Raw genomic sequence first — 23,807 nt, forward strand, 5'->3', positions numbered from 1 at the left:
TTCCTAAGTTTTGAATTAAAATCTTCCGCCAAACTTTAGTCACAATTTATGTTCTTAACACTAGCTTAATGGTAACTAAGCTATTTTACTAAATTCTTTGTTATATCTAAAACTAACTGAAAGAAACACAGAGCATCTCAAAATAAATACAGTAATGAAAGGGTTAATTCCCCATAACATAGTAGTTCAACAAAAGACTGATAGAATAAATACCAGACATAAAAATTAAATACCGGCATTGATTCATTTGATTAAAACCCTTCATGGCCACAGTCAAATGATTGAAACAAATAAAATGTAAAAGATATGTTGGTCTATAGTCAGCAGAAGAGCACACAAACTCTATACACCTTATACATCATTTATATACATACATAATGCTATTGCAAGCATGCTGTAAAATTTCAAAAATCTAACCATGTTCCTGAAGAAAATCAGCAATTCCAGCAGCTAAGGGATCTTCTGGTCCTACAATCACCAGATTTATACAATTCTCTTTACACCAACTGACAACTCCTGGGAAGTCTTTAACTTTGAGTTCTGGAAGCAAAAAATGGATAAATAAAAACATACTCCTTATATATATATGTGTGTGTGAGTGTGTGTGCGCATGCATGCAAGTATGTAAGAGAGAAAAAGTACTCAACATATGTAACTGTTATCATTGTTTAGTGCCCGCCTTCCATGCTGGCATGGGTTGGACAGTTGACAGGATCCGACCAGGTAGAAGCCTGCACCAGACTTCTGTGTCTATTTTGGAAGGGTTTTTACGGCTGGATGCCCTTCCTAACACCAACCACTCAGCAGAGTGAATAAGAGTTTGTTATTCAGTTAAGATATTTCACTATCGTTACTCCAAATTTCCACTTCTATGCATTCATTCTGGTAATAAAAGAGTATTTTGTTAGCTTTTAATAAAGATGGAGATATAAACTCGGTGTATAGTGTACTTTCTCACTTATATGTGAACTGAAATGTGATGTGAATGTGTGTGTGTGTGGGGGGGGGGGTTGAAAAGTTCCTGACTTTGGGTAAAAGGAAATATAGGAGGATCAGTTGAATATGGTTTTATTCAACACATTCCCCTTTCAGATTCACACACTATTGCAGCAGTCTAAGCCCTGTAAAAGAACTTGGAAGGTTGGGCCTTTTGCGATACCCTTAAAGCCAGGAACTTCTTTGTAGCAGCCCATATCTCACTTGCATATAAAAGTTCATACAGGACATTGTCATTGATGTAAATGCCTTCCATGTCTCAGTCTGTATTCACTGTGCTCCAAGTAGATGTACTTCTTTACCATCTCAATTTCACTGCTTTATTCAGTCAAGATGAAAAAGAAGGGCACAATCAAGAAATAACTGGATGTTATTTATGAACAGGTTTATATTATCTGGTAGTTTAGCTGATACAGGTCCAATGGCCAATATAAAAGTTATCTCTCTGCTCTATGCGGTTCCTGTTTAACCCAAGGTTATCTGTGATCCAGCAGACTTTTGATTCCAACTTTGACTAAAAGTGTCATTTTAGGGAAATTGAAGATTAAATTATGTGCTCTTGCACCCCAACCCCTTTAAAGATAGGCTGGTGCAATTTGAAGGATATTTGACTGATATTTCTAGCAAAGTTGAATGATCATGTGGAGGATCTCTCTTTGGCTCTTAATAACACTGAGTGACAACAAGAAAGACAAATATATACGTACCAACATTAGTGATTTTGCCATTTTGCGCTGTTCCTGCATTTCCTGGAGAGGTGTACACATTAAGAACTTGGTCAGATTGAGCAATCTTCCAGGCTAGCGCATGTTCACGACCGCCACCACCAAGAATCAATATTTTCTGGGTTTTCACTGCAAAAAATAGAGCAGCATTTTTGTTTTGTTTAAGCTCAAGACTAAACGGTTAAATAAGTAGCAAGGGAGATAATTCTGAAGTAATAAAGTTTTAAATAAAATCTTAGCATCTTAACAGTTTTTTTGTTATTAAAGCTCTACATTTTGAAGAATATATAAATTCGAAAATTATTCATAACTCAAGTGCCAGTTATAATTGAATAGATGCCAGCATGACTGTGTTATGAATTTTGCATCACAACATTGTGATCTTACGTTTGATCCTGCTGTGCAGCAAATTTGGCCACTGTCTTTTACAAATGATTTGTTGGCTGAAATTTAGTCAACTAAAATTGTGAAAGTTAGTTATAACTGTGAATGGTTCGCTGATATACGTTGGTAAATGATGTATACTTTGGCAAATAAGAAAACAACAACAAACAAACCAATGAGTAGATAGTTTCAAGCAAAAATATCAGCCTTTCTGAAGGATACACAGGCAATTTCTTGTCAATCTGGATATTAGAAATGCAGTGAAGTAGTGATTGTCCCACTGAAAACTTTATGACAACCAATCATTAGTTTACAAAAAGTAGGATATAAACATGGAAGAGATAATTGTTTTGCTACTTATGTCTTTAAATGATCACTACATGATTTAGAAAAATACTTAATATGTGTGAATTTACTATTGGTTGAGGAGGTTAATGTGGCAGAATCTATAGAGTGTCAGATAAATGACCTTGTAGCCCTTGTTCTGGATCCTTTTTTTTTTTTTTTTTTTCATTATCATTTAATGCCCGTTTTCCATGCCCGCATGGGTTGAACGGTTTTACAGGAGCTGCATCAGGTTCTAGTTGTCTGTTTTGGCATGGTTCCTATGGCTGGATGTCCCTCCTAATGCCAACCACTTTACAGAATCTACTGGGTGCTATCTTGCCACAATCAATTTTTGCTTTCATCTATAGGGGTCAACAAAATCACTCAAATACTGGGATTGATTTAATTAATTAAACTCCTCCACACAAAAATTGCTGGCCTTGTGCATAATTTCCAAATTATTATTATAATAGTAGTAACCAAGCAGAATCATAAGTGTTGGAAAAAATACCTTATGGTATTTCTTCTGATTCTTTATGTTCTGGGTTCAAATCCTGCTGATGTTATTTGAGCTTTTCATTCAATCATTAAAAAAAAAAGTACCAGTCAAGTACTGTGGTTGACGTAAACAGCTACTGCCTCCCCTTACAATTGCTAGCCTTGTGCCTAAATTAGAAACAAGTATTTATGGTAGCATGAGAAAATTTTTATAGTTTAACTATTTCCATAGGATTTTCTTTTTTCATATTTTTTCTTATTTGTACTTCTCACTCCTCAATCCTGTCTTCATGGCCCTGTTTCACTATATCATTGCTATCTGGTAGCCTCTATATACCCAGGTTTTCATCACTCATTTTTCCTCCCCACTCTCTAATCCTATTTCTTTGGCAATATCCTGTCACTTATATTATGACCTTTGAACCTCTTCTGCCTTTACTCAATCATCCCATTTATTTTCTGATCCCTGTCCCTTGTACACCTGGCATTTTGCCACTGTCTCTATCCTAATGTCTCTCTTTCCCCTTCTTCTGCACTTCCCTCAGGTTGCGTAACCATGAACCTCCTTTAGGTAACCATGTATCTCCTTTGCAGCAGCACAACTGTTTCTGTCTTCGTTCTTGATCTCTCTCTCTCTGGCTGGGTAACCTTGTACCTTCTCTACAGCAAGACACCTGTTTCTGTCTCTCTATAACCTTTCATCATCTGACACAAGATCACCTCCTCCCATGCCCTCTCCCCTCTCAAAAGGTTTTTGTCTTGCAGATTACTTGGTGACCCCTGTCAGTGCAGGTGCCACTTAAAAAGCATTGAGTCAACACTGTAAAGTGGTTGGCATTTGGAAGGGCATCCAGCTGTAAAAACCTTGCCAAAACTGACCTCGCCTGTGCTCGTGCCACGTAAAAGCACTAAGCCCACTCTGCTGGGTGGTTGGTGTTAGGAAGGGCATCCAGCCAAAGAAGTCTGGTGTAGGCTTCTGCCTGGCCAGCTCCTGTCAAACCGTCTCACCCATGCCCACATGGAAAGCAGACGTTAAATGATGATGATGATGATGATGTACTTGCCTAAATCGATGGTGGTGATTTTGATTTGAAGGGTTTTAATCTACTTTAAACTTAGGACAATCTTGCTTCACACTGTTTTTTAAAGATACATTCTTGCATGGTAACATGGGTGACAGCGGCTTTGGTTTTCATGAATTTGGACATTAGCATAATTGGTTTACTTACCTGATCAAACAACCCTATGATCAAAAGTATTCAAGCCATCACTAGTCAGTCCATTTGCTACAGTAGTTAAGCAGCAATGCCATCTTCTTGTTTACATATGTTGGACGTTTTATAGGTCTCTTAAGTTACGTGTATATATATATATATATATATATATATAGAGGAATGGCTGTGTGGTAAGAAGTTTGCTTCCTAACCACATGGTTCCAGGTTCAGTCCCACTGTGTGTCTGCGTTTGTCCCCCCCACCATCGCTTGACAACCGATGTTGGTGCGTTTACGTCCCCCGTAACTTAGCGGTTCGGCAAAAGGGAATATATATATATGGAATAGTTACTATGAAGCATTGTGTAAAATATATTGTATAAAGGTTCGTGGGTAAGGCCAGAACAATGCAAAGTAAATGCAAGGCAAATCACAATATTTCGGGGTTACGACCCCATTTTCATGAGGGTCATAGCCCCGAAATATTGAAGGTCCAGATGGACTATATGTAATCTGAACCTTTCCCCCCTTATTATTTATTTTTTACGGAATCTCACGTTTTAGACTATGGAGATTCCGATTCTGAAAATTTTTTTTCAAACATCTCAATTTCAAAATTTCGATCCCCCCACCCGGTTTTTATATAGATCCAACCCTAACCCTAACCGTAACCCTGACCCTAAACCTAACCCTAACACTAGTTTTGTGAGATTTGACTGTTATTTCTAGCATGTAAATAGCCTGCTTGGTGGTGGTGGTGGTGGGGGTTGGTTTGAAATATTTCAAACAATTTTTTTTCAGAATCGGAATCTCCATAGCCTAAAACGTGGGATTCCGTAAAAAAAATTAATAAATAAGGGGAGAAAAGGTTCAGATTACATATAGTCCGTCTCCGCTCTTCGAAGAGTAAAGAACTGGGATCGAGTGCCCCAGGATGACAGCAGTCAAAGAGAAAGGATTAAAAGAGCAACATTGTCGTTATCTACAAGTCTGTCAAATTTCGCGCGCGCACTAACACAAAAACGAAAAACATTAAATAGTGAGGAAACAAAACAGGTGGAGTACTAAATTGAAGTTATACCGGTACTTTTTCAAAAGTACTGTTTCAATTTTATTATTTATAGTTCGAATTACATTATTTTGTCCTACGTGAAAAATGACTAGAAATAAATCGTAAAAGCGGGAATAATCGAGCTGCTAGTTTATATAAGGGAGGGTTCGCTGAAGTGTGTCAGATACGTTAAAAAAACAGTCCTTTGTGAGACATGGCGACAACACATTGAGATGAAGAAAAAGACCTTAAATTGTAAGATACAGCTAATGTATGGCGTGGATGAAGAGAAACTAGTACTAGGGTATTGCACAAGCGAATCTGAACCGAGTTTCGGATCAGAATAGCCACATAAGTTGGATTTTCTGCGTTTTGACAGGGATATTTCCAATTTTTATTTCACCGCGGCCTTCGAAATGATGGGAGACAGGGAGGTGTGTGTTTGCATCTTTTTATGAAAAAAAATAATTTTTGAAAATTTATTTATTTTTTTTCGCTTCACCTTTTAGTCTTTGGGAACGTACTGTCAATACATTTTTAAACACTTGCACACGTGTCCAAAGACTGAAGAATTGAGAAAGTAGTTTTTCAAGTTTTCGGAATTACATTTTAATTTATGTAATTACTGAGGATGATTATTATTTTTCGTAAAGTTTTTATGTACGTTCCTGATCTGCAAGAAATAACCAAGTCTCGCTCAACTCATTCCTCCTCACTTAACAAAAAATGGAAATAACACAGTCCTTTAACAGAGTATCTGAATAAAAGATAGAACAATCGTATTTGGAATGACTTAGGTCATATTTATTCCATCGGAGCTAAACAATAACTTTTTTTCCGAGTTCAAATCCTGCTATATGAATTAACACACATTCATTTGATTACACCCTCTTCCTACGTAGGAAAAAGACAAAAAAAAAAAGATTGGGGCTTAATGTAAGAAATATATATTACAGTAACTTATTAAATTCAGCAAATGTAAATATTAATAATTTAACGACAGGTTCTTTAAAAACAATAAAGAAAAAACTCACAACTTTTGTATTATATATTAACTATATCAATAGTATGGTTAAGTTTCAAATATCAAAAGCCCGCCATACAAGACACGTTTAACTACTTCATATACTTGGGAACAGTTGACGGTGTAAAATAACTTTTCTTGAATATTAGAGAAAAAGAATGCGATAACTACTTTTTTAATCATTTCTGTTCTTTTCTGTTTGTACCTAATATAAAACGGGTAAACATCAAAAGGAAACGCAAAAATAGGGAAGAGACTTAATTTATTAGAATTTAGAAAATAAAATTAGAGTGACGAGCAAAAGTTTCAGTTCGAAGTGCTAGAATTCTGTTCTACTCAATACGGAATGCCTATCTTATTCTTTACTGCGAATTTTAGAGAATTTCTACTTACTTTTTTGGTTCTTATTTCCAAAGTAACAAATATATAAATTTAAAACAGAATGCGCTGACTTAATGGATAAGGGAGATAATTAACATGCCACGTGGGTTTCCATAGAGACGCAAAATAGTGTTTATTGTTGAAAGATGGAGGAAAATAAAGAGACCCGTGAGATGTTAGCAGATCAATATTTAAAGGAACATAAAATTCAGTCGCTATTTAACAAAATGTTAGCTTCTTTAGTGTTTTTTAGACCTGCAGAACCAAAGAAATTTATGGTTGAGTACCTTCAAGAATTGAAAAATAATCCAAAGAAGCCAGTAAGTCTTTTTGATAAAGGTAACATAGAATCTCTGTTTCATATCATGGATCCGACCAGAAAGGGTTTCATCACACAGAAACAGTATGTAGAAGCTATGAAGACTCTTCATATACAAGAATATCCCGAAGATCCTGATGGTTATATAATCAACCAGATATTATTTCCTACATTCCAATCCATTGTCACAACTGCTCTACACAAGGAATGGGCCACTTTCAAACCAAAAAGTATGTTTCACATAATATTTAAACGAATGACCTGTGTTTAATCGTCTAATAATATATGGTTGAAGTTTCTCTTAAATGAGACTCCTTAACAAATGTGTCATCTTTATTAACAGCAAAGGAAGATAAAAACGCAGAAACATCGAAAACGGAGTGAAGAAACAAAATATTTAACCGTGAAAATTTAAAAAAAAAGGTATTTACTTTTAGCCTATTATATTGTTTTTAAGGGGGGAAAGACATAAAAATAAATTAAAAGATCGTGAATGATTTTAGTATTGAACCAGTGCTGATCGACGTCTTCCTTCCTTGTTAGTTTGGCTTCGCGCGTGCGCGTGCACGCACACACACACACACACACTAATCCTAATCCTAACCGTAACACCCTAGTGGAAATCGTGCGAGTGTTAATCTGAAAAATTACCAAAACCTTTTTGTGGCCCGAAAAACGGGTTGGGGGTGGGGTGACTGACAAATTGTTACATACGTTTTTGTTTCATAGTTGTGAAATATAAACAAAACTCTTTCGCTCCCAAAGTAGTATATGTGCGTATATATGAGAGTGAGAGGGGGGGGGAGAAAGATGAACAATTTAAAATAAATATATTTGAATTGTTGTGTGAGAAAGTATATATAATCTTATTATAGAATATAGTGTCTTTCAAAAACATCTTATATTTGAAACTATATCTCATGTTTAAGAAAAAAAATGCATTTTACTCTGTCTTAGCTACATTTTCTTTCGTAATACGCTTTGTCTCCCTCTTCCACTTGTTCGTTCCTTTTTTTTTTTTTGGTAGACGCTGTCTTGGTGAGAGAAATTTTTTTTTCCTTAGCCGCTTTGTCTCCCTCTTCCACTTTTTCATTTTTTTTTTTTAGACGCTTGGCAAACACTCTGTTTCTCCCCTTGTCACAAACACACTATGTCTTTCTTTCTCTCTTTTTTCTTTCTCTCTCTCTTTCTTTCTTTCTCCCTCTCTTTCCTTCTTTCTCTCTCTCTCTCTCCTTCACGCGCGTACGCACAGATTTGACTTCGCCATGTCAACAAACTTCAAAATTGGTAAAAGTTTATCGATTTTTACAGCTATACGCGGATGTCTCTGTGAGAAAAAGTTGACAAAAACACAGCTAGGGTCATGAACAATGTCCTCTTAAAATTGGAGCGACATGCGTGCTAATTTGTGGACGTGCATAACCCACATTCACGTACACACACACACAAACATCTTGTGTTTTATAGATATTGATTTCTGTTGTGCCTGTAATTCAAAGGGCCAGCCTTGTCACACTGTGTCATGCTGAATATCCCCGAGAACTACGTTAAGGGTACACGTGTCTGTGGAGTGCTCAGCCACTTGCACGTTAATTTCACGAGCAGGCTATTCCGTTGATCGGATCAACTGGAACCCTCGTCGTCGTAAGCGACGGAGTGCCAACAACAACAAATAAAAGGCGAAACAAAGAATCTTCCCTCGAACATTATAACACATAAAGACAATACAAACGCGACAAACACAAACTCAGGGAAATAGAAATACAAAAAGATGAAATCAGAAGAAAAACTAAAATAACGAATGGTAATATGTAAGAATGAAAAAAAATGAGAAATGGAAATGATGTTACCTGCCCCATCAAGTAACATCACTTATTTGCCTTTTCGCCTGTTCTCCATAATATCTATACCATATCGTGTTTTTACTTGTTCGTATCCTATTTCTTTCGGCAATTTGTCCATATTATAATTAACCTTCTATACGTCAAAATCATGGAATTTTAAAATTTTGTTCAAATGTTTTTCTGTTATCAACATCACTGTAATTTCTCCATACTCGTCGTCGTTAACGTCCACATAGACTGTATCTTCCCATTTCTCCACTATCTCATGCAGTTCTTTCTCTGCCTCAAAATAAACCAAACATGCATAACAATCAGTGAGAGGGGAAGTTTCTAAAACATTGTGTGTGGTGTCCTTTTTTGTTTTCGTGTTGGTGAGGAATGGGTAGGTAAAGTGTCTGCAGGGGGAGGGTGGGACGAAGAGGGTGTGGATGGACATTGGGTGGGTCGGGATTCTGCATGTGAGAAGCCTACATTCTTCCTTTCTTCATTTTCTTCTTCCGCCGGTATTGTCTCTTCTGTATTCTCTGTTTTTTTCCTGTTGTTTGTCTTGTAGTAACTCCTGTGTATGCCTTTCTTCAGTTTCTTTGCTTGGTGGAGGGCAACTCGCTCTAATGTGACCCTTCAGGCCACATTTATAACAGCGAGGGATTCTGCCCTCCACCCACACTCTCAGACTTATGTTACCTATCGTTATTATCTCTGCCAGTTTTTCTAGTGTTTCTCTCTCACTTTGAATGTTCATCTCCAATGATTTCCCCTTCCACGTCCCGTCTTCAGTTGACGTGGCTTGGATAACAGACACCTTTCCCTCACTTCCAAGGAGTACAGCCACCGCCACCCAAGCTACTTCCATATCAGGTGGTATTCTTTCTACCCTGACCCTGGATGTCCTTCCAAGATACATGGGTAGAAGAACTACTTTATCTGTCTTCACCGTTTTTATGGCCATCCTCCTTGCTACCTCTTCCGACTTGAACTGTGCTACTATTGTTCCGAATTTATTGCCTCGTGAAAGGAATATTACATCTTTCGTTACAATTCTTAATGCCTTTTCTATTGTTTCAATTTCCATGAGTTCCACTTTATTTTTTTCTGCTGCGATTACTTTATACGTAATCGTTCTCTTTTCCATTCTTTCCATTATTTTCTGTGGTGGCGACAGCTTTACTTCTTCACCCACTTTTGTTGCCATTTTCTGATAATCCAACATTTTCGTTAGGTCCACTTCACATGTTTTAACTTCTGTTATTTTCGCAAAGCTCTTTTTCTCCTCTAAAACTTTATCCACTGAAAGGATGAAAGACAAATTTGACCTCAACAGGATTACAACTCAGAATATAAGGAGCTGGAACAAAGCACTTTTTTTGACACAGTCTTGCTAATCCACCACCCTACAGATTCTCAGTGATAAGGAGATTGTAAGGGCTCTAATTCTATGTCACTCATTTTAGGGGAGGGATGCAGTAACATTTTCTTGGTACATGCCTTGATTTTTGTTTTTTGCTGCTGAAATGGGTGAAGTTTGACATAATCTCATTGGAAGATGTTTTTCCTAGATTTCTATCCATGGATTCAGTGTGTGTAGATATGGTGTGAGTTATCTAGGTTGTACGTGGATGAAGTGTAGGTTGGAAAGTTAGAAAGGAATGAAGGATAGTATCATCTGCGTAAGAATGGGCATTGTTTGAGGTGATAGCAAGTAAATTGTTGATGTACAGGAGGAAGAATGTAAGAAACAAAACTGAACTCTGATGCAAACCAGAGTTGATAGAATATGCACCATAACTCCATCAGCAATAGGGTAGTCTTAGGAAATTGCTGATTCAAGACAAATGAGAGACAGATGGCACCCATAGGCTAATAGTTTTGACTGGAGATTCCTATCAGATGCAGGCAAAAGCTTTCCTGGTGTCAGAGCAAAAACAATACTTCTACCAAATTTTTTGAGGTTGAGAGCTTACTGGTGAGTCACATAGGTCTCTAGTAGATCTGGCTTTACAAAAAGCTCTATGGTTGTTTTGCTGGGATCTGCTCCTAGTCATAATATTTAAATTTTATTAACATGTTTAATAACAGATTGGTGTTTTAAGTTTACTTTACAAAAAGCTGTTATGTTGAATACTAGTAGCTAGTAAGAATGTATGCTTGCCGAGAGTTGAAAATGTTGTTTGTGCTTGGCAAGAGGTGATCTTTTTAACATGAGGACAGGGTGGATTAGCTACCAGCTAACCAAGAAAACCTCTATGAATCCTCTGCTTTGTATTTCCTGTGCATTTTGATTTATAACCATTATTTGGGACAAACTGTGTGGAATTTTCCCTTAATCTTGACACCACATAAATGTACCTGAACAACAATTGGCTGAAATATGAGCCAAAATCTGATAAGGACACATCAAATATGGAAACTTGATATTGACAGTACCTTTGTAGATAAAGCAATTAAGAGTATGAAGACAGGGAAAGCCCCTGGCCTATCAGGAATCACTGCAGAGATGCTCAAAATATCTGGTGATGTTGGTTATCACCTAGTCACTCATATAGTTAACCAGGTGATACACGAAGGAGTCATACCCAATGACTGGTGTAGCAGCACCATAGTCAACTGCTACAAAGGTAAAGGTGACGCTTTAGATACAAATAATTACAGAAGTATCAAGTTGTTGGATCAGGTATTGAAGGTCACAGCCCAACTAATTAGGGAGAGAGTCAGTTTAGATGAGATGCAGTTTGGGTTTGTGCCAGGGAAAAGCACCAGTGATGCTATATTTCTGGTAAGACAGCTGCAGGAGAAATATCTAGCCAAAGATAAACCTCTGTACCTGGCTTTCGTTGACATGGAGAAAGCCTTCAACAGGGTCCCCCGATCCCTTATTTGGTGGTCAATGAGGAAACTAGGGATAGATGAATGGTTAGTGAGAGCTGTGCAAGCCATGTACAGGGACGCTGTCAGTAAGGTGAGTGTCGGCAACAAGTACAGTGAAGAATTCCGAGTAGAGGTAGGGGTCCACCAAGGTTCAGTCCTCAGCCCCCTCCTATTTATCAAAGTCCTCCAAGCAATAACAGAGGAATTCAAGACAGAATGCCCCTGGGAGCTCCTCTATGCTAATAACCTTGCTATAATTGCTGAGTCATTATCAGAACTAGAGAAGTTTCAGGTGTGGAAGCAAGGACTAGAATCGAAGGGTCTTAGAGTCAACCTAGCTAAAACCAAAGTCCTAATAAGTAGGAAGGCAGACAAACCACAAATCCCTTCAGGTAGATGGGCCTGCTCGATTTGTAGAAAAGGCGTTGGTAGAAACTCTATAAGATGTACCCAGTGTAAGCTATGGACACATAAGAAGTGCAGCAATAGTAGTTGATAGCTTCCATTACCAAGGTGACCAAGTCAGTAGCGGGGATGGGTGCTCTGAAAGTGTAACTGCTAGAATAAGAAAGCCTGGGCAAAGTTCTGAGAGCTCTTACCTCTGCTGGTGACAAAGGCCTCTTGCTCAGAGTAAAAGGTAGACTGTATGACACGTGTACGAACAGCCATGCAACATGGCAGTGAAACATGGGCCGTGACTGCTGAGGACATGTGTAAGCTTGCAAGGAATGAAGCCAGTATGCTCCAATGGATGTGTACTGACAGTGTGCATACTCGACAGAGTATAAGTACCTTGAGAGAAAAGTTAGACCTAAGAAGCATCAGATGTGGTGTGCAAGAGAGACGATTGCACTGGTATGGTCATGTGTTGCGAATGAATGAGGACAGCTGTGTGAAAAAGTGCTACACCCTAGCGGTTGAGGGAACCTGTGGAAGAGGTAGACCCTGGAAGACCTGGGATGAGGTGGTGAAGTGTGACCTTCGAACATTAGACCTCATCGAAGCAATGACTAGTGACCGAGACCTTTGGAAATATGCTGTGCTTGAAAAAACCCAGCAAACAAAGTGAGACCATAACCGTGGCCACTAAACTCTGCTTGCGAAGACCTGTTGAGGCAAGTGAAATCGAAATCAAATTCGATGACAGCACTGCATGACTGGCATCTGTGCTAGTGGAGTGCTAATAGCACCATCCGAGCGTGATTGCTGCCAGAGCAGCTGACTGGCTTCCGTGCTGGTGGCACGTAAAAAGCACCATTTGAGCATGATCGTTACCAGTGTTGCCTTACTAGAACTTGTGCCAGTGGCACATGAAAAATATTCGAGCGAGGTTGTTGCCAGTGCCTCTGTACTGGCTCCTGTGCAGGTGGCACGTAAAGAGCAACATTTGAGTGTGGCTGTTGCCAGTACTGTCTGACTGGCCCTTTTGCCAGTGGCGCATAAAAGCACCCACTTTACTCTCAGAGTGGTTGGCATTAGGAAGGGCATCCAGCTGTAGAAACCCTGCCAGATCAGATTGGAGCCTGGTGGAGCCATCTGGTTCGCCAGTCCTTGGTCAAATCGCCCAACTCATACCAGCATGGAAAGTGGACGTTAAGCGATGATGATGATGATGATATGCTGTGGCCTTTGCCCATTACTGAACTGACAGGGTTTCAAATGCTGAGTACTGCTATATCTTACTTTCTTAAGGTCATAAATGGGAGGAGAGACATGCAAGGTTTCTACCTATTTTGTTTATCCAGGGAGAAAAACTAGAGGTAGTCGATAGCTTCCGCTATCTGGGTGACCAAGTTAGTAGTGGGGGTGGGTGCGCTGAAAGTGTAACTGCTAGAATAAGAATAGCCTGGGCCAAGTTTAGAGAGCTCTTACCTCTGCTGGCGACAAAGGGACTCTCGCTCAGAGTAAAAGGCAGACTGTATGACGCATGTGTACGAACAGCCATGCTACATGGCAGTGAAACATGGGCTGTAACTGCTGAGGACATGCGTAAGCTCGCAAGGAATGAAGCCAGTATGCTCCGCTGGATGTGTAATGTAAAGGGGCATACCTGTCAGAGCGTAAGTATCTTGAGAGAAAAGCTGAACATAAGAAGCATCAGTAGTGGTGTGCAAGGGAGACGATTGCGCTGGTTTGGGCATGTGGTGAGAATGAACGAGGATAGCTGCGTGAAAAAGTGCCACTCCCTAACATTTGAGGGAACCCGTGGAAGAGGTAGGCCCAGGAAGACCTGGGCTGAGGTGGTGAGGCAAGACCTTCGAACATTGGGCCTCACCGAGGCGATGACTACTGACCGAGACCTTTGGAAATGTGCTGTGCGTGAGAAGACCCGGCAAGCCAAGTGAGATCGTTGCCAGTGCCCCTGGACTGGCTCTTGTGCGGGTGGCACATAAGATGTACCATCCTGAGCGTGACCGTTGCCAGTACCGCCTGACTGGCCTTGTAGGATTTTCGAGCGGGATCGTTGCCAGTGCCCCTGAACTGGCTCTTGTGCGGGTGGCACATAAAAGACACCATTTCGAGTGTGGCCGTTTTCGTGCGGGTGACACGTAAAAGCACCCACTACACTCTCTGAGTAGTTGGCGTTAGGAAGGGCATCCAGCTGTAGAAACTCTGCCAAATTAGATTGGAGCCTGGTGTAGCCATCCGGTTGCACCAGTCCTCAGTCAAATCGTCCAACCCATGCTAGCATGGAAAGCGGACGTTAAACGATGATGATGATTGTGTAAAGCTAGTTGGGTCTGATTTGAGGGAATTCGGCTGTTATTCTTAGCAGGTCAAACGACCACATAGAATCTCCCTATTGACTCGAAATACTAAAGTAATAATATACACAAATGTGTGTTTTCCATGTATTTCATTTATGGCTTAATGCGTCTTGTCTGGAGTTACACTTCGGCGTTTTATTGCTTCCCTCGGGAAAATGAATTATTTATACAAAAACGTACGTCAGACGAGAGATTTACATTTTTGTGATTTTGAACGACACAGAGTTTGTTAGTGAAGAATTCTATTCGGGGCAAGACTTCCGCCCCACCCCAGACCACCCTTTCTTAAATTTTTTTATTTCGACCCCCCCCCCCCCTTTCGGCTACGGAGAATACAAATCTGCAAAAAAAAATTGGCAAAAATCGACATTTCTAAATTACCACCTCCTCCACCCCCATTTCCTTCATTTTTAACGTTTTTCAGATATTTTTTTTTTTTAATATGTGGAAAAATACGGAGATTATGATTCTGAAAAAAATTTCCAAAAATCTTTATAAAATTTTTTTTTTAAGAATTTTTTTGTTTGTAAATATGCGGAAAAATACGGACATTATGATTCGGACAAAAATTTCAAAACATTTCTCTACTTAAGGTTACGGTTTTAGGATTAGGGTTCTAGAGTTAGTGTTGGGAGGGAAAGAAAAGTCAAAATTTAAGAAGTTGGGGGGTAAATGGGGGGGGGGGGATTTCACAATGCCGATTTTTGACAATTTTCCCGAACCTCCGTATCCGAAAACGGGGATTTTTGGCTGTCAGAAGTGAAAGTAGAAAAATCTGACAAGGAACGTTACTGCTGGTTTGAGTTGATTCTTTGGCTACTGATTGGCCAGAGCTATCTATCTATCCGTCTGTCTGCCTGACTGGCCGGAGCTATCTATCTGTCTGTCTGTCTATCTATCTATCTATCACTCGTCCACCTTCGCTTGTTTCCGTAGAATTTAAACAAATGAAGTTCAGTTTAAAGTTTATAAATAAATATATTTCATTCCATGTTCAGTTTAAATTTGGGAGAAATAGGGGGAGGGGAGGGCGGAAGTCTTTCCGTATTCGGAGAAACAGAACACAGGCGATAGGAGTTTGTCATATACACAGAGTACGCAAAAACATTTCAACCGTAATCATCCTGCTTTTTGAGACATTGGATCTTTTTTAAAACGGGGGCCACATTTTTCATTAACGAAACACTTTGAAACTTGGAACACTGGTAGAATGTGTCATATAAAACATCTTTTTCTCTTAGTCTTCTTAAAAAAAAAAGAAATCCATAAATTATTCCATGTTAAAGTTGTCGTATTTCTGTAATTTCAACCAATCACTGACGTCCATTCAGCCGATATACATTAAGTGCCGACTACATAAACAAACGATTCTGAAACAATTAACCCTAACCCTAACCTTAGGGTTAGGGTTAAAGCAAATTTAAAATGAAAAAAGCAAATAAAACGAAGGTATGGAGATTAAATACGCTTTACATCGCTTAATGAGCCAAAGGAGTAAATGTAAACAACTGAATACTTGTCAGTGAATGGTTGAAATTATCGAAATAAGACAATTTTTTACATGAAATAAATTCGAATACAAAAGTATTTTTCTGTTCTATAACACAAAATAGATAAGTATACGAAGTTTGAAAGTCTTTCGGTACCAAAAACACTACGTAAAACATTAATGAAAAATGTGGCCCCCGATTTAAAAAAGATCCGAGACATTATATAGTGGATTCTTCCTAGATAGCCGAGTGTAATCTTGTTGAACGTGTGAAACGGGAGATAAATATCGATGTGCGTGCGATCTCTAATTACAGGAGATACAAATATCGATGTGCATCTTAGAACGGTAATCAATGTTGGATTCGTTGTCTTAAAACAATTAATTAATTAACATCGTGGATCATGTTGGGCAAGTTGGTAAGACATTTTCTTAACTTTCTAATATAGTTATTTGCCATTTAGGCATAACTACATATGTATATCCCTAGTTATGCCGTCACTGCATGATGAGGGTGGATGGGGTATACATCTGTTAAGCCGTTAGTTATGTGCTACTTTTAGTGCTATAACCATTGTTTATATTCTGTATTTTAACGTGTATAAAGAACCTTTTTTTTTTTTGTCAAAAATCAGGTTTCTTATACATGGATAGTATTATAATCCCTTGCAAAATCTTCTTTCCAAATATTAAGCCCCCAAAATTAGGGGGTTTCTTATACACGCTTTAATACGGTATATAATTTCTTTTTACTACGCTGTTTCATAGTTTGTCGCTTGACTTGTCATTGTAACGAGCTTGATGTCAGAAGGAAAGAAAGTGTATAATTGAATCAGTGCATTTGTCTTTTTTTTTAAAACAAAGTTAGTGATATTAAAATAGATCTTACAGATCTTGAAAATGTTTATGGCTATTTGTTTTGTTTATAGTGTGATCTGTAACAACACCGCCGTTGGTTACAGTTTCCAACCGACTATATGTTCTGGTTTACTTTTTTTTGCTCTGGTCGTTCTGAAGTCAAATGAAAAACCGAAACGGAAATAAGAAAATAATTTGATTTGTTTATACTTTGTAAAATACTTATTATACACTGCGAAAAGGACATGTGCTTCTTAAAATTTTGTGTTTGCTTCTACAGTAAATAACAAAGGCTTTCTTGAGATGTTCATGTACATAGTATTTACAAAAATATTTCCTTTTATATTGTATAATTTTAGGAAAATATGGTTAATTCTTATTTTCGTGTCGGATTAAAACGAAAATAATATTTTGAGGGGAAAAAAAAAAAACTTAAAACAAACAGAAGCAACATGTCTTTAGATTCTCTCTCTCTCTCTCTCATATATATATATATATATATATATATATATATATATATATATATATATATATGTGTGTGTGCGCGCGCGCTTCTACAAGCAGATGGTTGCTAAAAAAATATGTAACGATTTAGCTGCCAACAACGTAGAGTACTCTTTACCCAGCGTTATCTCCGTTCGTTCAACAGCAGAACAGTGCTGAAAGATTAACTAGAGCGTAAAGGTGATAGAAGAGATAGTAAAAGAGATGTGCAATGGTAGAGGAGGAGGGAGGCTTGTTCATGAAGGCCTTAATGTGAACAAAAGGTGGATATTGTAAAGCATTGTTATAAAACAAAAATCACTATGAAATGCTTCGAATTTGGATCTGTCTTTCTAAAGGTTTCTTCTCTTTTGACCTTTCCTTCCCAAAATGCCTTTCCTCTGCCTGCTACTGTAATATTTGTATACGTATTGTATGTGTGTATACACACACACACACGCACAGGCGTGTTTGTGTGGTAAGAAGTTTGCTTCTCAATCACATAGTCCTGGGTTCAGTCCTGCTGCATAGCACCTTGGGCAAGTGTCTTCTAATATATGCCGCTGGACTGGCTCCCCGTGCAGGTTGCACATAAAAAAGCACCATTTGAGCGTGGCTGATGCCAGTACCGCTTGACTGGCCCTCGTGCTGGGGTGGCACGTAAAAGCACCCACTACACTCTCGGAGTGGTTGGCGTTAGGAAAGGCATCCAGCTGTAGAAGCTTTGCCAGATCATATTTGAGACTGGTGCAACCTTCTGGCTCGCCAGCCCTCAGTCAAACTGTCCAACCCATGCCAGCATGGAAAGAGGCCGTTAAACGATGATGATGATATATAATACATGCATATATATGTATACACGTAATGAGTGTTTTGGGCCTTTTTTGACATTGTGTGACAGTTGTATATGAGTCCCAATATCTTATGAGCATGGGTAAGTGGATATTAAATAATGATGATATATATATGTCTGTATGTCTATCATCATCATCATTTAACATCCGTTGTCCGTGCTGGCATGGCTTGGATGGTTTGACCAGGGTTGGCAAGCTGAGGGGCTGCACCAGACTCCAGTCTGATTTGGCATGGTTTCTACAGCTGGATACTCTTCTTAATGCCAACCACTCCAAGAGTGTAATGGGTGCTTTTACATGCCACTAGCACAAGTGCCAATTGTATGACACCAGTTTCTGCCATTACCACAATTTCACTTGGCTTGATGGGTCTTCTCAAGCATGACTTATTGCCAAGAGTCTTGGTCATTTGTCATTGCCTCTGTGTGTGTGTGTATCATCATCATCATCATCATCGTTTAACGTCCACTTTCCATGCTAGCATGGGTTGGACGATTTGACTGAGGACTGGTGCAACCGGATGGCTACACCAGGCTCCAATCTAATTTGGCAGAGTTTCTACAGCTGGATGCCCTTCCTAACGCCAACCACTCAGAGAGTGTATTGGGTGCTTTTACGTGTCACCCGCACGAAAACGGCCACGCTCGAAATGGTGTCTTTTATGTGCCATCTGCACAAGAGCCAGTCCAGGGGCACTGGCAACGATCTCACTCGAAAACCCTACGAAGGCCAGTCAGGCGGTACTGGCAACTGTCACGCTCAGGATGGTACATCTTATGTGCCACCTGCACAAGAGCCAGTCCAGGGGCCCTGGCAACGATCTCACTTGGCTTGCCTGGTCTTCTCACGCACAGCACATTTCCAAAGGTCTCGGTCAGTAGTCATCGCCTCGGTGAGGCCCAATGTTCGAAGGTCTTCCTGGGCCTACCTCTTCCACGGGTTCCCTCAACTGTTAGGGAGTGGCACTTTTTCACGCAGCTATCCTCATTCATTCTCACCACATCATTGCCATGTATATAGTTCTGTTGTGCTTGTCTACTCTGCCCTAATGCCTGACTATTGGTATTGGTTTGTTTGTGTCCCACTAACTTAGCAGTTCAGCAAAAGAGGCCAATAGAATAAGTACCTGACTTAAAAATAAGTACTGAGGTCGATTTAATTGACTAAACCCTCCAAGGCAGTGCTTCAGCATGTCCATGATAAGTGTTGGTGCTACATAAGAAGCACCCAACACACTCTGTAAAGTGGTTGGCAATTAGAAAGAGCATCCAGTGATAGAAACCATACCAAAACTGATAAATGGAGCTTGGTCAGCCCGTCAAACCATCCAACCTATACCAGTGTGTAAACCATGTTAGATGATGATGAAAATTATTTAGAAAAGTTTTAATGTAAACAAGAGTACTTAGAGAGCACAAACCTCCATCAAGGCAACACCAGCATCCTCTCAATGATTAGCCAGAGATAATTTTTAAAATGAGAATATCTGAAATAAACTTGTCTGTTCTCACAAATGAGGATACTAAAAATGAACCTGATCGCTCTCAACAATTAAAGAAACAGGAAAAATAATCCAGAATCCTTGTCTGGTACCAGATTGATCCCAAAATATAATCAGTTTGTGCCAGTCATGAGGCCAAACATCCCTGAAAGTTTCATCCGAATCCATTCAACGGTTCTTGAGATATCTTGTCCACAGACAAACAAACAAACGCAACTGAAAACAATACCTCTGCCTGCACTAAGGCAGAGGTAATAAATAAGTGATTTTGTGTCAGAGCAGCAGAGGTGGTTTCAAGCTGGTTGGTATCAAAAGGGTTAAAATGTATAAATGTATGTTTCTTGTCTTGTGTTTTAACATATAAATTCATTTTATTTTTATGTTATATTATCCAGGTTAGTTTTGCGGTTGGATTTTATGTGGGGGCCTATGCTGACCAATATTATTCTGTACGTATTCAGATTTCTTCCTTTTTGCATATGGTTATTTAGCAATATGTAATTAATATTTCTTTTACCTGATGTTAATATGTATTAGATTATTTTGTGAACCCATGTGTTTTGTATAAATTGTTGGATTTATACACACACACACACATGTATATGATCATCATTTAATGTGTGTCTTCCCTGCTGGCATGGGTTAAATGGTTTGATAGGAGCTGGCAAGCCAGAGTACTGCACCTATCTCCACTGTCTGCTTTGGCATGGTTTTTAAAGTGGGAATAGCCTTCCAAAACCAACCACTTTAGAGTGTGGACTGGATGCTTTTTATATAGGAGTTTTTGTTACATCAATGGGTGGTCCTGGGCAGCTCTGTGTTGCAGTGGAAGGGGCCAAAACTCTTACAGAACTATTTCATTGCCTAATGAGACTGCAACTTTTGCATTAGGAAACAGGTTACAGCAGAACCCTGAGCATACAAGTGTTTGCCTTAAACGATAAAACTATATATATATATTGGCACAGGCATGACTGTAGTTAAGTATTTTGCTTCCCATCCACATGGTTTTGGATACTTTGTGTAAGCATCTACTGTAGCCCCAGGCCAGCTAGTGACTAGACAGTGGATTTGGTAGATGGAAACTGAAAGAAGCCTATTGTATGTGTGTGTGGCATAAGAGGAATCAAATGTAGCATGCGAGTGAGAAGACTACATTGGTTTGGACATGTGATGCATATGAATGAAGACAGCTGCATAAAGAAGTGCCAGTCACTGAAAGTGGAGGGTACCCATGGAAGAAGGAGACCCAAGAAGACCTGGGACGAAGTGGTAAGGATGTTGGACCTCACACAAGAAATGATAATAGATTGAGATGTCTGGCAAAACGAAGTTCTTGAGAAGACCCACCTACGTCAATGAAACTGAGTTCTAGAATCACTGTGTTCCACCCACACATAAGAAAACTTTTCACACACCCTACCCCAACAAACCAAATTACATCTCTTCTTCACATCTCCTCCTTCGTGCACTATGCTTATCTCTCACTCCCCAATCCTGTCCTCATGACCCTGTTCACTCTATCATTGCTATCCAGTAGCTCTCCACCTCCACATACCCAAATTTTCACCAATCACTACATTCTCCTCCCCCACACACTGCTGATGCTCCTTTAGCAATACTGTATCACTTATATTATGACCTCCGTACCCCAAGGGTATACCCTAGCATTTGCCACCTTCACTCTCTTCTTTTATTCGACCATCCCATTTATATTCTGATCCCCGTCCCATGTAAGTATGCTTAGCATTTTCCCACCATCTCTCCAAAATTCCAGGCATACTCAGTCCACTCTGTTGAGTGGTTGGTGTTAAGAAGGGCATCCATCTGTAAAACCCCTGCCAAAACAGACAGAAGTCTGGTGCAGGCTTCTGTCTGGCCAGCTCCTGACAAACCATCCAACCCATGCCAGCATGGAAAGAGGATGTTGAACAATGATGATATTCTGCAAAAACATGTCTGGGCATTACCTTGCTTGTAGATGGTGAGGGTTGGCAACAGGTAGAGCACCGGCTGTAGAAAATCTGCTTCAGTAAACTCCATCCAACTCATGCTGGTATGGAAAACTGGATGTTAAAAAATGATGATGATGGTATATATGTGTGTGTAGTGTCTTTAAGATTCAATTATTTCATCATTGATGCCTTTTTTTTTTACACTTAGTTACCAAAAATTCCTGGGCCAATGGATTTGTATGAAAAAATCAAAGTAGAATTAGAAAAATACAAGAAAGAGAAACCTGGACCTGGTAAAAGTTAATGGATGTCAGCTTATTTCAGCACATTTTACAGAAACTGATTAACATGAAAAAAATTGTGATTTTAATGATCTGGCTGAGGAGTTGGTTAAGTTTCTTTTTCCTTTTAATAAATTTGATTTTGTGATGTTTTCATAACTGTGATATATAAAAATAGGAGTAAATAAAAAGATTGTTTAATGAAATATTTTTGTTCGTTTTATATTTGCATGGGTGTGTGTGTTTTTATGCTCAGTTATAATAAAAACAATTTTACATTAATCTGATGGTTACTTTATACTTTTGTAGAGTACAAATTTTTCATTCTTTAACAAGAATATTGTTGACAGTGACTTTGAAGTTTTGACCAGTTAAGCTAGTGTGTTCTGATGTGAGTGCTTTTGGAGTGGTTGGCATTAGGTAGGGCATCCAGCTATAGAAACCATGCCAAATCAGATTGGAACCTGCTGCAGCTCCATGGCTTACCAGCTTTCGGTCAAACCATCCAACCCATGCCAACATGGAAAACGGACGTTAAATGATGATGATGATGATGATGACTGGCATGGAAGATGGACATTAAATTTGTGGATTGATTTCCATTCTGCTTTATTGAAATTCAAGTTGGATATGACTTTCTTTAGGTTGCCAAGATGACAGGCAGTACTCTGGAAACAAAATAGCAACAGCTGTAATCTTTAATTCTGGGATCTGCTATTTTTATTGCTATTATCTCTGCCACTTCTTTTTCCTTTTGCTTTTCCTCTTCTGTACTGACCCATTCCCACTATAAAGTATAGCCTTATAGTCATCAGTATCTGGAGATTGATACAAAGTATTGGTAATCCATACTCGCCACATTTTTGTAATGTACCAATATGATGATGAGCCAAAAGTCAACATCAAACCCTATATCTCTGGCTATGATCCCTGAGATCCATGTATGATGAGACCAGGTACATGATGCACCTGCTCTATCTCTTCTTTCCTGATTCTCAGTCTTAAAGGCTGGACACATGCTTCTCTATGCTTTGCCCCAGTTGGTGGAATACACATTAACCAGGCCTTCTAAGGGCATGCATGAACTCTCTTTATTTTAATAAAAAATAGTAGTACATCACCTTCATCCTCACTCCTTTCTGGATAAAATTGTCAGGCAAGAATGTATTGTCTTTGGTAACACATCTCATTCATTCATTGTCCTTTTTCCTCAGCTGGTCCATGTCACTCATTTTGACTCTCAACACAAAAGATGGAATGTTGTTAGTAGCTCTTAACCACTACGCCATATAGTGTAGTGGTTAAGAGTGTGGGCTACTAACCCCAAGATTCCGAGTTCAATTCCAGGCAGTGACCTGAATGATAATAATAATAACAACATCGAAAAATACCTTAGGAATGAGAACCCAGGTTCGAAATTCCCCCAAGACACCTGATGAAGGCTGGAGGGTATATCAGCTGAAACATTGTGTTAACAACAAACAAGATGAGGACAAATATCCATCAATTGTAAATAATGTTTGTGTTGTTGGTGTTCTTGCTGTTTTATTATTTCTATTCAAATTAATGGTTCCCACAATATTAATTTTTTTTTTTGTGTCCCCCTCCATTGTATGACAGTTTAAACTTACTCTGTTTGATATCTTTTATTTTTTTAATTTTCATTGTTCTCTTTTTTTTATTAAATTCTGTTTTACCATTTGAAAATAATTTGAAGGCTGTTTACATTGTAGAAGTTACTGCTACGGCCACTCTCATGACAGTGTTCCATAACAGTAACATGTTTTCCATTTTACAATTCATGTAAATATTACAAAGGACTATTTGCTAAAAATACATAAGCATTAAAAAAATCTAAAGAAGGAAAAACTTTTCTTCTACCCACGTAATGAGTGGATCTCAAACAATTGTAAAAACTTTGGTTAGTAAAACTGGAACACAAAATAAAGTAGCTTTTCCATTAAAAATTACTTTGCGGTAGAGTTCTAATA

At 38.9% G+C, this 23,807-nt stretch overlaps 2 protein-coding genes across 6 annotated transcripts in view; one reads left to right on the plus strand and one right to left on the minus strand.

Moving 5' to 3' along the window:
* LOC106876245 (trifunctional purine biosynthetic protein adenosine-3) overlaps positions 1 to 9,511 on the minus strand; it is a 53,090-nt gene extending 43,579 nt beyond the window's left edge. Inside the window, exons 1-3 of one of the 3 annotated variants that reach the window (XM_014924733.3) lie at positions 8,769 to 9,511; positions 1,704 to 1,850; positions 418 to 540 (exon numbers count right to left, since the gene is read on the minus strand). In XM_014924733.3, the coding sequence (XP_014780219.1) occupies positions 418 to 540; positions 1,704 to 1,850; positions 8,769 to 8,787 (289 nt within the window). In that variant the 5' untranslated portion in view covers positions 8,788 to 9,511. Of the gene's footprint in view, positions 1 to 417; positions 541 to 1,703; positions 1,851 to 6,228; positions 6,311 to 6,611; positions 6,727 to 8,768 lie in introns of those variants that run through there. The other 2 variants (XM_014924734.3, XM_089349688.1) reach the window with 2 other exon arrangements.
* Positions 6,685 to 22,022, plus strand: LOC106876248 (EF-hand calcium-binding domain-containing protein 10). Of its 3 annotated transcripts, XR_016241211.1 has the most exons (4): positions 6,685 to 7,148; positions 7,262 to 7,341; positions 19,976 to 20,029; positions 21,744 to 22,022. XR_016241211.1 is itself a non-coding variant. In XM_014924737.3 (3 exons), exons 1-2 carry the CDS (start codon positions 6,746 to 6,748, stop codon positions 7,300 to 7,302), a joined length of 444 nt encoding a protein of 147 aa, XP_014780223.1. In that variant the 5' UTR covers positions 6,685 to 6,745; the 3' UTR covers positions 7,303 to 7,341; positions 21,744 to 21,834. The 3 variants fall into 3 exon arrangements, 2 of the variants coding, with proteins under 2 accessions (XP_014780223.1, XP_089205817.1); XM_014924737.3 differs by lacking the exon at positions 19,976 to 20,029 and having other exon boundaries at positions 21,744 to 21,834; XM_089349691.1 differs by lacking the exons at positions 6,685 to 7,148; positions 7,262 to 7,341 and adding an exon at positions 15,758 to 16,303.
* The last annotated feature ends 1,785 nt before the right edge of the window (positions 22,023 to 23,807 follow it).

The sequence above is a fragment of the Octopus bimaculoides genome, chromosome 3, assembly GCF_046866305.1.
Source record: "Octopus bimaculoides isolate indiv1 chromosome 3, ASM4686630v1, whole genome shotgun sequence".
Taxonomy (NCBI): Eukaryota; Metazoa; Mollusca; class Cephalopoda; order Octopoda; family Octopodidae; genus Octopus; species Octopus bimaculoides.

Coding starts and splice junctions, on each gene's coding strand:
- LOC106876248 (XM_014924737.3), top strand. CDS start 6,746: ATGGAGGAAAATAAAGAGACCCGTGAGATGTTAGCAGATCAATATTTA. Junction 7,149..7,261: donor GGCCACTTTCAAACCAAAAA/GTATGTTTCACA, acceptor CTTTATTAACAG/CAAAGGAAGATAAAAACGCA.